This window comes from Haemaphysalis longicornis, unplaced genomic scaffold, assembly GCF_048455015.1.
Source record: "Haemaphysalis longicornis isolate Haplotype H1 unplaced genomic scaffold, Haemaphysalis longicornis Haplotype H1 scaffold_2, whole genome shotgun sequence".
Lineage (NCBI taxonomy): Eukaryota > Metazoa > Arthropoda > Arachnida > Ixodida > Ixodidae > Haemaphysalis > Haemaphysalis longicornis.
In genome coordinates this window covers 86,537,709-86,554,046 of record NW_027526295.1, presented here as the reverse complement: position 1 = coordinate 86,554,046, position 16,338 = coordinate 86,537,709, and the positions used below count along the sequence as shown (strand labels likewise).

Here is a 16,338-nt window from a genome sequence, read left to right as displayed (position 1 = left end):
GGAATAGCTGACGACGCCTTTCACTTGCTAATATGCAAGGACTGTACGACAGTCGATGCTATACTGAAAGAATGCCGGCGCTTCGAGCATGCGAAGAGTCGGCGCATCACGCAGCAGTTCCAACGGCTGCCCAACACCGCTGCTACTTCTTCTTGCGACGCACCAGCCCCTCAGTCGTTTTCGCCCACGCCTTCTTACCGCGACGCCCTAGAGCACACCGTCCAAAAGACACTGCCCAACCTACTATCGCTCGCAGCCCCACCGTGAGACCCAATTACCAGCAGATGCTCCACCGGAGAGTACAACCTCCCAATGCCGTCGCCTGTCTCGCTCTCTGGAACCTCGTCGACTTTCGCCGCACTACTCTCGCCGTTCTTCTCCAGGAAACTAGCTGATGCAGCTCCCGGAGGTGACGCTGCATCAACGACCGACCCCGCAAACCCTCTCTTCACGTTGCCGACTGAAGACAATTTGCTAGCAGTTGAAATTGATGGAATCCCTGTTAATGCCCTAATTGACACTGGTGCCCACATCTCCGTCATGAGTGCACAGCTGCGCTCTCGCCTCCGCAAGGTACTCACCCCTGCCCTTTCGCACGTTCGCGTTGCTGACGGAGGAACTTCGGCTGTCGCGGGTATGTGCACTGCCCGAGTGAGCATAGCTGGACACCCCGTCACTATTATGTTCTTTGTTCTGGACAAATGCCCTCATGACGTCATTCTCGGCCGTGATTTCCTCTCAGACCATTCTGCCCTAATCGACTGTTCGACGGGTCTGCTTCGACTTGAGCTCCCACTTTCCTCCGACGACCACGCCCCACCTTTCCTCCACTTACGCTCTGATGAGCACGTTCGCCTGCCGCCTCAAGCCGCTACTTATGTCCCTCTCTCTTCAAGCATGCCCGTCCCCGATGGAGACTACGTCGTTGCGCCCGTCCTTGACGTTCTACTCACCCGAAACGTCGCCCTTCCCCATACAATTGTCTCCATACAGCAGAACCACGTCTCCTTGCCTTTCCTGAACTTCGCATTCCACACCCAGGTTCTTCCGCAAGGAATGACTGTCGCTACTGTTTGTCCGGTCTCCGATTTCCATATTTCCGCTTTTACTGTAAACACCATATCCCATCCGCCCACTTCCTCCGCTACACCTCCGCCCACCACTCAATTCGACGCTATGATTAGCCCTGACCTTTCCCCAGATCAGATACACCTTCTGCGTCAGCTGTTGGCTTCGTATGGTGACATCTTCGACTTGGAAAATCCAGTGCTGGGTCGAACTAGCCTCGTGACTCATCGAATCGACACCGGTGACGCCATCCCCATCCTCCACAGGCGCCCGTATCGGGTATCTCGCGCTGAACGGGACGTCATCCAAGCCGAAGTTGACAAGATGCTCTCCAAGGATATTATCGATCCTTCGTGCAGCCCCTGGGCCTCACCAGTGGTGCTGGTAAAAAAGAAAGACGGCACCTGGCGATTCTGCGTTGATTACCGGCACCTTAATCACATTACAAAAAAAGACGTCTACCCCCTACCCAGGATTGACGATGCTCTCGACTCTTTACACGGTGCTAAATATTTCTCTTCTATTGACCTTCGATCTGGCTACTGGCAGATAGCTGTTGACGAGTTGGACCGAGAGAAGACCGCTTTCGTCACACCAGACGGCCTTTACCAGTTCAAAGTAATGCCGTTCGGACTATGCAATGCTCCCGCAACGTTCGAGCGAATGATGGACTCTCTTCTTCGCGGTTTCAAATGGTCAACATGCTTATGCTACCTGGACGATGTGATAGTGTTTTCACCCTCTTTTGAAACGCATCTTCAGCACCTTTCAGACATCCTCATAATATTGTCACGTAGCCAAGGACGAAGCAGTTGTTTGGAAAAGAAACAAGTTTATTGGAGCGAACTTGTGCTCCCCTAACAACTGAAAAGAATACAGAGGCGGCGAAGCAGTGGTCAACAAAGTGACGTTACGTGCGTCGGAGAGCGTCGCAGAATCGAATGCCCCGGCGTCCGCACTGCAGGCTTTTTATCTTTTGGCGCGCGTGGTTCTCGAAACGTCGATTCGCATCGAGAACATAGTAGATCCAAGAAGATTATTCTGGGCTGTTCACGTTAGATCGGAATGCTCTCCCTATCACAACAGATAACACATGCGGCACAGAAAGAAAGAATGGAACACGCGCTTCCCTTGGCGCAGAGATAACACAGACCGGCGCAGCCGGCGGTAAAAGCAAAACACAAATAAACAAACCCAATGTATGGTTCGCGGCATTACCCCCCCTCTAAGAGTGCATCGACCCGATGCTAACATAAGCGACAGTCCGAACAAATGAAAATAAAAGTTCGTCATCGTCCGTAGAAAGGTTTTAAGCGAACCACGTGGACGACTTCAGGCCGCGTGCGTTGTCGTGATGTGCCGGAGTCACCATCGGGGATCACTTCGTAGGAAAGTTGGCCAACACGTCGTAGAATCTGGTAGGGTCCGAAATACCGTCGCAGGAGCTTCTCACTGAGTCCGCGTCGTCGGATGGGAGTCCAAACCCACACACGATCCCCTGGTTGGTACTCGGCGTCTCGGCGTCGGAGGTTGTAGCGGCCCGCATCCACCAGCTGCTGGTTCGTTATACGAACTCGAGCGAGCTGGCGGGCCTCCTCCGCACGTTGAAGATATCCGTGGACGTCGGCGTTGAGGTCGTCGTCTTCTACGTGCGGAAGCATGGCGTCGAGCATCGTAGTCGGCCTTCTACCGTAGACAAGCTCGAACGGCGTCAGCTGCGTCGTCTCCTGGATAGCCGTGTTGTACGCAAACGTGACATACGGGAGCACTTCGTCCCAAGTCTTATGTTCAACGTCAACGTACATTGACAGCATATCTGCGATTGTCTTGTTCAGACGTTCTGTTAGTCCGTTCGTTTGGGGGTGGTACGCCGTCGTTCTTCGGTGATCCGTGTTGCTGTAGCGTAATACTCCTTGCATCAGCTCCGCAGTAAATGCCGTTCCACGGTCTGTGATTAGGACTTCCGGGGCTCCATGCCGCAGCACAACTTGGTTTACAAAGAACTTCGCCACTTCTTGTGCAGTCCCCCTCGGAAGAGCGGCGGTCTCTGCGTAGCGCGTCATGTAGTCTGTCGCTACGACAATCCACTTGTTCTGTGATCGTGACGTAGGGAACGGGCCTAAAAGGTCCATTCCAATCTGTTGAAATGGTCTCGATGGGACGGCGATCGGTTGCAGAAGTCCGGCGGGTCTTGTCGGCGGCGTTTTTCGTCGCTGGCAGTCACGGCAGCTCCGGACGTAGTGGGTGACGTCAGAGGTAAGGCCGGGCCAGTAGTACCTCGCCTTGATTTTTCCGATAGTGCGGGCTGTGCCCAGATGTCCGGAAGACGGGTCGTCGTGGCACGCTTCCAAAATTTCGTCACGAAGGTCCGCGGGGATGACGAGAAGGTAATTCGCTCTTGTTCCGGGGCTGAAATTCTTCTTCACAAGGACGGAGTTTCTCAGGCTGAATGCTGGTAAGCTGCGTTTGAAGGTCCTAGGAACGGCAACGTTGCATCCCTCGAGGTACTCGATTATGACGCGTAAGTCGGGGTCAGCACGCTGCTGGGCGGCTAGGTCGCTCTCCGTCACAATCCCGAAGAACGCGCTGTCTTCATCAGAGTCTTGTGGTGGTGGGTCGACGGGGGCGCGGGACAGGCAGTCGGCGTCGGAGTGTTTCCTGCCGGATTTATAAACGACTGTAACGTCGAACTCCTGCAGGCGCAAGCTCCACCGCCCAAGACGGCCAGAGGGGTCCTTCAAATTGGCGAGCCAACACAGCGCATGGTGGTCTGTTACAACCTTGAATGGCCTTCCATACACGTATGGGCGAAATTTTGAAATCGCCCATATAATAGCCAGGCACTCTTTCTCAGAGGCAGAATAGTTTTTCTCCTCCCTCGACAGACCACGGCTGGCATAGGCGATTACCCTTTCGCAGCCGCTTTGCTTTTGGACAAGGACGGCACCCAAGCCTATATCACTGGCGTCGGTGTGCATTTCCGTTTCGGCATTTTCGTCGAAATGAGCGAGCACGGGCGGGCTTTGCAGGCGTTTTTGCAGCTCGCCGAATGCTTTTTCTTGGTCGTTTTCCCAGCTGAAAGGGGTGCTATCTTTCGTCAAGCGCGTGAGTGGCTCTGCAATTCGTGCGAAGTTTGCGACGAAGCGCCGGTAGTATGCGCACAGCCCGAGAAATCTTCGCACGCCCTTCTTGTCTTTCGGCCTTGGGAAGTTCGCAATGGCTGATGTTTTTGCCGGGTCAGGTAGGACTCCCGCGGCGTTGACGACGTGGCCCAAGAACTTGAGTTCCCCGTATGCGAAACGGCACTTTTCAGGCTTCAGCGTCAACCCTGACGTACGAATGGCCTCGAGTACAGACTCCAACCTTGCAAGGTGTTCGTCGAAAGTCCGGGCGAATACCACTACGTCGTCGAGGTATACGAGGCAGGTGTGCCACTTAAGGCCAGCTAGCACAGTGTCCATGACTCTTTGAAACGTCGCTGGTGCTGTGCACAGCCCAAACGGCATCACCTTGAACTCGTATAGGCCGTCTGGGGTTATAAATGCAGTCTTCTCTCGGTCTCTCTCGTCCACTTCAATTTGCCAGTAGCCGGTCTTCAGGTCCATCGATGAGAAGTACTTCGCGTGGCAGAGGTGGTCGAGGGCGTCGTCGATTCGGGGGAGGGGGTACACGTCCTTTTTCGTGATTTTGTTGAGTCGCCGGTAGTCAACACAAAACCTTAATGTGCCGTCTTTTTTCTTTACGAGTACGACGGGCGCAGCCCAGGGGCTTTTCGATGGCTGTATAATGTCGTCGCTGAGCATGTCATCGACTTGAGTCCGGATGGCTTCCCGTTCGTGTGAAGAGACGCGGTACGGTGACTGTCGGGTAGGTCGGGCTCCGTCTTCGATTATTATTCGGTGCTTCGCTAGAGGGGTCTGACGTAGTTTTGCGCTCGACGAAAAACATTCGCTATAGCGACGCAGCAAAGCCAATAATTTTTTCCGTTGTTCTTGCGGTAGCGCCGGATTCACGTCGAACGGCTGCGGGAGCTTGAAGGTTTCTACGGGTGTGCGTTCAAAGTCGGCGACCGCGATCACATCACTTGCTTCTTGCGTTTCTTCGAGGAACGCAACTGCAGCTCCCTTGTTTAAATGCTGGTACTCTTCGGTGAAATTAGTGACCAAAACGTGAGATTGGCGTTGCTTAAAGTGCGCAATGCCTCTTGCGACGGAGACACCGCGGTCGAGAAGCAACTTTCGATCACTCTCTACGATAGCGTCGATGTCAGAAGCAGCATCCTCACAGTAGACGGCGATCATCAAGCTTGCGCGGGGTGGCAGGGTGATGTGATCGTCGGCGATCCTGACAGCAGCACGGTGATCGGGGTTCGGCTGCGGCGTCGTGGAGTGATCGGAGGAAAATGTTATCGACTTGGTCTGCAGGTCAATTATTGCACCGTTGTCCGTCAAAAAGTCCATTCCGAGAATCACGTCGCGGGAGCAGTTAGGCAGAACGACGAACGCCGCAGGGTACGTTGTGCCGTCTATGGTGACGCGCGATGTGCACGTTCCACTTGGCGTCACGAGGTGGCCTCCTGCTGTGCGTATGTGCGGACCGTCCCATCTGGTCATAACTTTCTTCAGCTTAGACGCAAATGGTCCGCTCATTACGGAGTAGTCGGCTCCCGTGTCTACGAGGGCGACTACATCAAAACCGTCGATGGACACCTTGACGTCGGATGCCGCCTTCCTCGAGTTCCGGGTGCGTCGGGGCGTCGCATCTCGGCTTGTGCGTGTTGACGGTCGGGCACTGTGCGTCGTCGTTGTCCACGTCTTCTCAGCGGACGTCTCGGTCAGGTCGGGTAAGCGTCGCGGCGTATAGCTGTCGTCGTGTTCAGGAGTCTCGTTAGGGCTAGGTCGGGTCGTCGGGATGAGGGCATGTCGTGAATGATGGTCTTCAGCGAGTCGCTGCGTCGTTGGAGGGTTTTCATTTTTCCGCCGTTGTGCAACTTTACCTCCCGAAGTTGCTGCTTTTAGTTTCCCCCGCGTGGGCTGGGGGACCTTCCACGTGAGAAGTCAGCAGTGCTGCGGCGGTTTGGTGACTGAGACGGGTAGGGCGACGGTGAACGGTTGAAGCGGGCTGGTCCTCGGTTGGTGTTGGAGAGGTATTCTTCGATCTCAGCAGGGCGCTGGCCGTATCGGGGGCGTGGGGCGTCGACGGAGAACCCTCGCAAACCGAGCCTCTTGTATGGGCAGCGACGGTAAATGTGGTCGGCCTCTCCGCAGTGGTAGCACAGAGGACGGTTATCGGGAGTTCGCCATACGTCCGTCTTCCTCGGCGTCTGGTTTCGGGCTACCGGGGGTCGGGCGGGTGACAGTGGGCGGCGGTACGGCGGGGCCTCTTGACGGCGTGTTGGAGCAGGGCGGGGTCGACGAACAGCCGCGGAGTATGTCATAGCTTGTAGCTCTTGGGGTACCTCGGATGGCGTAGAGGTTCCCAACGCTTGTTGCACTTCTTCTCTAATGACGTCGGTGAGAGAAGTGACTTGGGCCTGCGGCGGCGTTGGGAGAAGTTTCCGCAGCTCCTCTCTCACTATTGCGCGGATAGTCTCGCGTAGGCTGTCGGCCGGGATCCGCGTGCTGCCAAAGTCGTTCGCATTGGCCGCGCCAACAAAGTTGCGGTCATACTGCTTAGCACGCATTTCGAGGGCTTTCTCAATGGTGCTGGCTTCGGTCACGAATTCGGCGACGGTTTTGGGCGGATTTCGGACAAGTCCGGCAAACAGTTCCTCCTTCACTCCGCGCATTAAGAAGCGCAACTTCTTTTCTTCCGTCATTTCGGGATCCGCGCGGCGAAATAGCTGCTTCATCTCCTCAACGAAGATCAAGACGCCTTCATTGGGGTGTTGCGTGCGCGTTTCCAACAAAAGGGCGGCTCTTTCTTTCCGCACGACGGTACTGAAGGTCTTAGTGAACTCGCTTTTGAACTGAGCCCAGTTTGTCAAGGAGCTCTCGTGGTTCTCGAACCAAGTGCGAGCCGAATCTTCCAAGTAAAAGAAAACGTGCCGGAACGTTTCTGCGTCGTCCCACCTGTTGAACTTCCGGACGCGCTCCAGTTTCTCCAACCATTCTTCTGGGTCTTCTGCGGGGGCTCCTCGGAATGATGGCGGTTCCCGTGGCTGCTGCAGAACGACAGGAGGATTGGCTTGGTTGGGCATGGTGCTGGTTGCGACGTTTTTCTTCTTCGTCTTCTCCGGCAGTAGACCGAACTCGGGTGGTAAATCTTGCACGCGGAGGCTGGCTCTTGTTGGACTGGCTTGGCGGCTTCCAGAGGTTGTAGTGGGCATGAAGGGTGCGTACCCCGCACCTCCACCAGATGTCACGTAGCCAAGGACGAAGCAGTTGTTTGGAAAAGAAACAAGTTTATTGGAGCGAACTTGTGCTCCCCTAACAACTGAAAAGAATACAGAGGCGGCGAAGCAGTGGTCAACAAAGTGACGTTACGTGCGTCGGAGAGCGTCGCAGAATCGAATGCCCCGGCGTCCGCACTGCAGGCTTTTTATCTTTTGGCGCGCGTGGTTCTCGAAACGTCGATTCGCATCGAGAACATAGTAGATCCAAGAAGATTATTCTGGGCTGTTCACGTTAGATCGGAATGCTCTCCCTATCACAACAGATAACACATGCGGCACAGAAAGAAAGAATGGAACACGCGCTTCCCTTGGCGCAGAGATAACACAGACCGGCGCAGCCGGCGGTAAAAGCAAAACACAAATAAACAAACCCAATGTATGGTTCGCGGCAATATTTCGACGTGCGGGCCTCCAGCTGAACTAAAAAAAAATGTCGCTTTGGCCGCCGGCAGATAACCATCCTTGGCCATCTTGTTGGCAATAATGAGGTTCAACCCGACCCTGACAAAGTACGCGCAGTCAAGCAATTCCCCGAGCCTCGCTCATCCAAGGACGTCCGCAGTTTTATTGGCCTATGCTCGTACTTCCGGCGTTTTATACGGGGGTTTGCTGACATTGCGCGCCCTCTGACAGACCTTCTTAAAAAGGACGCTGAGTTTCATTGGGGTGCATCTCAAGCAGAAGCGTTTTCTAAATTGATATCCGCTCTCACCACTTCACCTATCCTGGCCCACTTCGATCCCACTGCCGCCACCGAAGTCCGGACAGACGCTAGCGGACATGGCATTGGCGCTATCCTCGCTCAGCGACAGAACGGTAGAGACCGTGTCATTGCATACGCCAGCCGCCTCCTGACGTCCGCTGAGCAGAATTACTCAATTACGGAGAGGGAGTGCTTGGCACTGGTGTGGGCTGTAGCAAAATTTCGCTCGTATCTGTATGGACGCCCCTTTTCGGTGATAACCGACCACCACGCGCTCTGTTGGCTTTCTTCTCTGAAAGATCTTACAGGACGCCTAGGTCGCTGGGCTCTGCGTCTGCAGGAGTATTCGTACACCATAGTTTATAAGTCCGGCCGCTTGCATCAAGACGCCGATTGCCTGTCCCGTTACCCGGTTGACAACCCCGACCTTGCTGTTTCGAGAAACCCAAGTAGTGTTCTCGCAATAACGGATTTGTTACGCCTTGGGGACGAGCAGCGCCGCGATCCATCTCTCAGCGCAATTATGAACCGTCTCAACTCTGGCTCCCATGACCCTTCACTGCGCCTCTTTAAGTTACGCAATGGGATCCTCTATCGCTACAACATCCGCCCCGAGGGTCCGGTCCTTCCTGAACGTCTGCGCTCGGACGTTCTCCAGCAACTCCATGACGTACCCACTGCAGGCCACCTCGGAGTTTCCCGCACCTACGACCGTGTGCGTCATCGCTACTTCTGGCCAGGCCTTTATCGCTCTGTACGGCGTTATGTGGCCTCTTGCGACCTCTGCCAACGTCGTAAAAAGCCTACCACATCCCCAGCAGGCCTTCTCCAACCGGTGGACATACCCACCGAACCATTTTTTCGTGTAGGCGTCGATCTCCTTGGTCCTTTCCCGGTATCCAGTTCGGGCAACAAGTGGATCGCGGTCGCCACTGATCATGCCACACGTTATGCAATTACACGCGCTCTCCCCACCAGCTGTGCCTCTGACGTTGCTGATTTTCTTCTCCAAGACGTCATCCTTCATCATGGCGCTCCTCGTCAGCTCCTTACTGATCGGGGCCGCTATTTCTTGTCTCGCGTTGTCGCCGATATTCTTCGTGCTTCCTCAACGCAACACAAGATCGCGACTTCTTACCACCCTCAGACGAATGGTCTCACTGAGAGACTCAATAGAACACTTACCGACATGCTCTCAATGTATGTCTCCGACGACCATCGGGATTGGGACGTGGCGTTACCGTACGTTACATTTGCGTACAATTCGTCCCGTCACGACACCGCTGGATATTCTCCCTTTTACCTGCTCAACGGTCGCGAGCCTGTTTTGCCACTGGACACTCTCTTGCCGCCTTCAGTTCCAACTTCGGAATATGCTCGAGCCGCAGTTGACCGTGCCGACCATGCTCGACAAGTTGCCCGCTCTCGCCTATGCTCATCGCAGTTTTCCCAAAAGGCGCTTTACGATTCCCGCCACCGAGACCTGCAGTTCTCACCTGGGTCTCTTGTTCTTCTGTGGTCGCCGTCCCGCCGCGTGGGGCTCTCTGAAAAACTGCTGTTCCCTTACACGGGACCCTACCATGTGGTCCGTCAAGTGACTCCAGTCACCTATGAAATCTCCCAAGCCGCCCCTTCGCCAACTTACCACCTTGGAAGCGGCAAAACAGACATTGTCCACGTTTCCCGCCTCAAGCCGTACCATCGCCCTCCCACAACATCGCCCTAGGAAGCACCGAGACGGCGCTTTTTGCCGCGGGGGTTATGTTACAGTGTGTCAGTAGTTAAAGAAGGAAATGTTGGTACATAGCCCCAAGCATTGCGGACATGTGCTGAGGCTCAGCTGTGAGGAAGAAGAGGTTCGGGCTAGGTCCAACGCGGTGCTCCCTTCTTTGTGTGTGTGAAATACACCTTCATTTTTACGTATTCCTCTACGTAACAATATAATCATCATCACCACCACGAGTTCTCGCATTAGATGAAGTTGGCTTTCTTGCAGTCCATTCTGGCTTAAAAGCTCCAGCATTGAGGCACAGACAGCTTCACTTCAATAAATTCTGTGAATATGTCTTATCACAAAGCAGTCATCAGCAAATCAGCAATTCATGCCACACCTATGATAGCCAAATTATTTTACTTCTAAAATTGTCGGTAAGTATGGGCGAATAGAAATGCTCAAGCGCACAAAAACTTGCAAGTATCATAACATCGCATAGAAACCGCGTGTTACAATAACACAATATACTAAGTGGGTAGTTAAGTCTTTACTGTAAGCTATTCTATGTTGATGAAATAAGTACCAGGTATGATTTACATTGCTTTTGGATACAATTTAAATGGGTTGTCTGTTTTTTACATTAAAAATACAAGAACTGGTACACTGGATAATGCTTTGTGAGCAAGAACAACGAGAATAAACATATTTCCTAATATATATGGCCATGCAAAAACATGGCCTCCTCCCGAACCCTAAAAAACAGGTGGGAGAACATGTGGATGGGTGACGTGTTCGGAACTAGCTTTTGCGCCAGAATTCTCTCGCCCTGCAATTCAGCATTTTTATGCACGATATTGTGGGCCTGCTTTCTTGCACATTTTTGCTGTCGGGCAAGAAAGCCTACCCTACAACAGATTTTTATTCTCAGTCGTGTTTTATCAATTAGGCGGTAAGTTTAATGCTTCATGTGCCGTTGGTAATTTTCTATATTATTTATATATATATATGTGTCTAAAGCATCCAACTTGCGCACGTTCGGTGTTCTGCATTCAAATGTCGCGTAAATTGACACCAAGCTAACCGACCAAAAAGCAGAATACAACTGTTAGTAATTCAAATAGTTATTTGTAGTCGCTTTTATTCAATGACAACTATTTCATACTGAGATAATCCCTTTATTTATACGAATAAATTTGTTGCCCACAATTATTATATATTTGAACCTGTTTGCAGGCGTCGTCTCTTTTAATGCGTGTAAAAAAGCCCCGAAGTAGTCAGATGACTGATTTGTGTTCGTAATATAAAAACAATGTACATTACATAAAACGTAGATATATAAAACGTTTGTGCCAGAACAAGGTTGTTTTGCGTCTAGCGTTTGCTTTAAAACCCAATAACACGAATACAAATTCAAATACTTTACACAATGCGAACCAATAGAATCTACTGCGAGCAAAGCAGAGTAAGCCAATGGCGCGAAGCAGCGGGCGGCTAGCAACGGGTCGTGTTGAGGCATTTTTGTCGAATTCGCCTAATAAGACTGCTACTGATGGAAACGTCGTGACACCTATATGAAATTTGCTGTCGGCAATTTATTGCGCACCGCCCCAAATCGTCTACTAGAGTTTTTCAGCTCAGCAAGTCGACTGCGCACTACGGTTCAATGCGATGTCGGAACAAAGGCTGTGTCATTGTAGTTTTTCACGTTTGTGAAGTCCCAGCTAATAAAAGCAAGTGAAATAGTTGTGTGTTTTAGGTTTTCGGGTGCATGCCGAAACAGTTACGTACGCTGTTCTTGTTTGCTCGCGTAGCGTTAAGCGTGTCCAAACTCAGAACAAGCGATTCATAGGCATTGTTCTCTTTGCTACGGGCTAACTTGTGAATCCCATCCGTGCTCTTTAGCGCAGTCTTGTTTTACCCTCGTGCATTTGCTCACGTCAAGCTGGTCTTTAGAGCGACTGTCCTGTTCGCTGTCTAACGGCTGCGTTTTGCACAGTGGGTCGCGGTAAAAAGTTTGACCGTTGAGCGGAGTGGTACAATTCTGTAATACACGGCGCTAGTTTTCAACAGCAGGCTATTCAAAAATGTGTCAGGTTGTTGCCTTTTTCATTCTATAGTGTTTTTCCCAGCCGGTTTGTGAAATAACAAATGAAGTATGTGGCGGTGTTCAATCATTTTCGACCCTCCGCCAACTTATGCAAATCTATTCTTGACGCCCCGGTCTGCCCGTATAGGCAGACTTGTTTTTACAGTTTAGTGTCCTTTTTATGAGTAAATAGCAGTATGAATAGCGTATTCGCTTGTATTGTCACGTTCGTGCGATATTTACAGGTAAAATATTAAACCGCCAATGCAAAATGAATCTTTTGATATCGGCATCACAAAAAGCCTGGAGCATGCTGCAAAACGTTCGTTTTAAGGTAAGTTGCGCTTGTTATGATCACAGATACGGACGCAGAGAAAAAAACACTTTGACGGCAAGGCGGCGCCTTCTTCTCGTGAAAGTGTACATTTTTTTCTGTATTTGCCTCTGTGATCATTGCAAGCGCAGCTTACCTCCAAACGCATGTTACAACAAATAGCCCGACATCAATCTTTGAAAAATATTACACGTTCTGATCACGCACTCGGTGTGTACGAAATTTCTGTATTTAGTGAGTAGCCTATTTGCATCCTCATTATTGTCTGCCAGCCATGTTTGTCACTTGCGCCCTACTCTAGCATGGAATCAAGCGATACACAACTAGAGCTGCTTGATCTTCACAGGAAGCAATACGGCTGCACGAAAGACGAGAATGAATACTGGGGTGACATGACGGTGCTCGTCTTGTCACCCACATATTTCGCGCAGCCTTCGTGTGTCACGAATCAACGGGCCAGCAACCAAGTCCCATTATGTCCTTAATCTTCCATCCCTTTTGATTTTGTACGTGCTATATTACAGGGCCAATGACACGCCAGCCTGCTAAAATCAAGTAAGGAGGAGGCGCTCAAGGAGTGAAGTGGAACGCGATTCAGGTGGAGGCTGATGGCGGAACCAGATGACTCTGAAACTCGTGAGCTAACAAGGACTGGACATGGGTCCGCAGATCCTGCCTACCAGTGGTTCCAGACATGCGAGTTGGCTTGTAGGCGACTGGGCTCTGTTCTGCCCCTGGCTGTGGTTTGTGGTCACGGCTCAGGCCGGATCACCGCATCTGCCACTCAGGGCATGATGCTGCCTGTCTTTGTCCGAGCAGTACTTGCAATCGGGGGCCGATTCTCTGCTGCAACCTGGACCAAAGACGACTCGCGACACACATTGCTGAACAACGCCTCTCAAGTCTGTGAGAGCATTTGCGTTTTTCTCTTCATTTTAACTGGAATTCGAGCACTGTACTTTGAACGTTGTGCTATTGTTTTGTGCAGAATTTTCTTTTCATAGTTCACAATTGTAACGTGAGTACAACTCATTCTCTTACCTTTCTGCCGAGTTCCATGTCCACGTCTCACACTTATCCAAGGCCAGGCCAATCGTCACTTCAACAATTAATCTTTCCCGAATGATTAGAGAGTTTCAAGCACCACGTACTGGCATGTTTGGCATGGAATGACCCACCTTTGAAACATGTCCTTACAGGAGGTAAAATGTGTTCTTGCAATTCGGCAGATTCTCACCGACGTGGCTGTCTGCAGTGATGTGGGGGTTGCTGAGTAAAGCACGTTGTTGGGCTAGTTGGTGTTCCATAATAACAATAAAACTGCGCAAAAGGACGGGACGGAAGAAGAGGACAACAAACGAGGCGCAGACTCACAACTAAATTTATTCAGAAACAGCCTACTCACCTATATACCCTTCCGTGCACATGCGCACAGTCGCATGCGTTTAATCACAAGGACGCGTTTAAAAATTCATACTCACTACAATACAAAGATAGTGACGCTTCGCTAACGCATTTATCACCATTTTTTCGTATATGAAAGGCCTCTATTAGTTCCCTTTCCACCTTTTCCTTGCTCCGGCCCAGCACTGTGGTTTTTTCCAGTTGCGGCTTGCAGGACTTGTTCTCACATTTCTTGCAGTGGTGCGGAAGGTGCGAGCCAGTTCCATTCTTTATTGACAACTGGTGCTCTCTTAGCCGGTCGTTCACACATCGGCCAGTTTGGCCAATGTAAACCTTCCCGCATACAAGCGGAATCATGTATACAACCCCAGTTGCGCAACCCACATACGGTGTGGTATGTCCCTTCAGGCAGTCTTTTTTGTTGTCCGGTCCTCTCAGGATTTTGGGGCACAAACTAGCCAACTTCCGGGGGGCAGAGAATACAACCGGCACTCTGTGCCTGTTGGCTACATTTTTGAGGTTGTGTGCCACCCTGTGAACATAGGGTACAACCACCGGTCTCTTGCGCTTAGGGGTGTCCGTCGTGTATGCGGCCCTGCCCTTCACCTTCTGTAGCAACGACTCGGCTACCGCTGTCAAAACGACCACAGGAAAGCCAGCCGTCTGCAGCCTGGCAACCTGAGCGACGAAGCTCTCTTGCACCCTGTGATGGCATGACTTCGTCAGAGCACCTTGTAGACAAGAACTCGCAATGGCCCTTTTAACAGTCTTGGAGTGCGCGGAACCATACGGAAGCAGGCCTTTCCGCACTCTTGGCCGGTACAACCAACAAACGTGGTCTGATAAAAGCGTCATGTTAATATCTAAAAACTGCAGGCAGTCATTGTGAGGCAGCTCATGGGTGAAAGAAAGACCTTTCCCTAATCGTCTAAACTCGCCTAAAATCTTGTTAGTAGCGTCCAGGTTAGTTAATACCGGTGATGCCTTTACAAAAACCAGGAAATCATCGACATATCTAAAAACTTTAAGTACTATTTCTTCGTCAAGGTCCCGCTCTAGATTTCGATCAATACTGGCCAAGAACATTTCACAGAGAACAGGCGCCACGCATGATCCAAAATTTCACTGGAGGTTGTCTTTCGCGACCAAAAATTCACTGGAGGTTGTCTCGTTTTTGAAAGAAGGCCCGCCTGTCGGCTCTGCGTTTTCGGTGGATGTGACCGATCTGTTTTATTCTATACCACACAAAGAATTGTTCCTTGCTGTAAGAGATTGCATTGAAGAGGGTAACGTTGTTTCTTTCCAGAATACCTGTGGCTTGACTGTAGACAATTTTATGACATTGCTTGAATTTTATCTGCAGTCTACATTTGTATCTTTTAAGGACGAGTTGTTCGTGCAGCGAAGGGGTGTGTGTATAGGATCATGCGTGGCGCCTGTTCTCTGTGAAATTTTCTTGGCCAGTATTGATCGAAATCTAGAGCGGGACCTTGACGAAGAAATAGTACTTAAAGTTTTTAGATATGTCGATGATTTCCTGGTTTTTGTAAAGGCATCACCGGTATTAACTAACCTGGACGCTACTAACAAGATTTTAGGCGAATTTAGACGATTAGGGAAAGGTCTTTCTTTCACCCATGAGCTGCCTCACAATGACTGCCTGCAGTTTTTAGATATTAACATGACGCTTTTATCAGACCACGTTTGTTGGTTGTACCGGCCAAGAGTGCGGAAAGGCCTGCTTCCGTATGGTTCCGCGCACTCCAAGACTGTTAAAAGGGCCATTGCGAGTTCTTGTCTACAAGGTGCTCTGACGAAGTCATGCCATCACAGGGTGCAAGAGAGCTTCGTCGCTCAGGTTGCCAGGCTGCAGACGGCTGGCTTTCCTGTGGTCGTTTTGACAGCGGTAGCCGAGTCGTTGCTACAGAAGGTGAAGGGCAGGGCCGCATACACGACGGACACCCCTAAGCGCAAGAGACCGGTGGTTGTACCCTATGTTCACAGGGTGGCACACAACCTCAAAAATGTAGCCAACAGGCACAGAGTGCCGGTTGTATTCTCTGCCCCCCGGAAGTTGGCTAGTTTGTGCCCCAAAATCCTGAGAGGACCGGACAACAAAAAAGACTGCCTGAAGGGACATACCACACCGTATGTGGGTTGCGCAACTGGGGTTGTATACATGATTCCGCTTGTATGCGGGAAGGTTTACATTGGCCAAACTGGCCGATGTGTGAACGACCGGCTAAGAGAGCACCAGTTGTCAATAAAGAATGGAACTGGCTCGCACCTTCCGCACCACTGCAAGAAATGTGAGAACAAGTCCTGCAAGCCGCAACTGGAAAAAACCACAGTGCTGGGCCGGAGCAAGGAAAAGGTGGCAAGGGAACTAATAGAGGCCTTTCATATACGAAAAAATGGTGATAAATGCGTTAGCGAAGCGTCAGTATCTTTGTATTGTAGTGAGTATGAATTTTTAAACGCGTCCTTGTGATTAAACGCATGCGACTGTGCGCATGTGCACGGAAGGGTATATAGGTGCGTAGGTTGTTTCTGAATAAATTTAGTTGTGAGTCTGCGCCTCGTTTGTTGTCCTCTTCTTCCGTCCCGTCCTTTTGCGCAGTTTTATTGTTATTGT

The 16,338-nt window shown here is 51.2% G+C and overlaps 1 protein-coding gene across 1 annotated transcript; it reads left to right on the top strand.

Moving 5' to 3' along the window:
* Nucleotides 1-312: 312 nt before the first annotated feature.
* LOC144168147 (uncharacterized) lies at nucleotides 313-14,385 on the top strand. The gene is made up of 2 exons (XM_077697195.1): nucleotides 313-1,309; nucleotides 14,276-14,385. Exons 1-2 carry the CDS (start codon nucleotides 313-315, stop codon nucleotides 14,383-14,385), a joined length of 1,107 nt encoding a protein of 368 aa, XP_077553321.1.
* Nucleotides 14,386-16,338: the final 1,953 nt, after the last annotated feature.

Excerpts from the sequence above, each read along its gene's own strand:
- LOC144168147 (XM_077697195.1), top strand. The coding sequence starts at position 313 with ATGCCGTCGCCTGTCTCGCTCTCTGGAACCTCGTCGACTTTCGCCGCA. Across the intron at positions 1,310-14,275 it reads GACTCATCGAATCGACACCG|GGGTGTCCGTCGTGTATGCG; the intron begins GTGACGCCATCC and ends TCTTGCGCTTAG.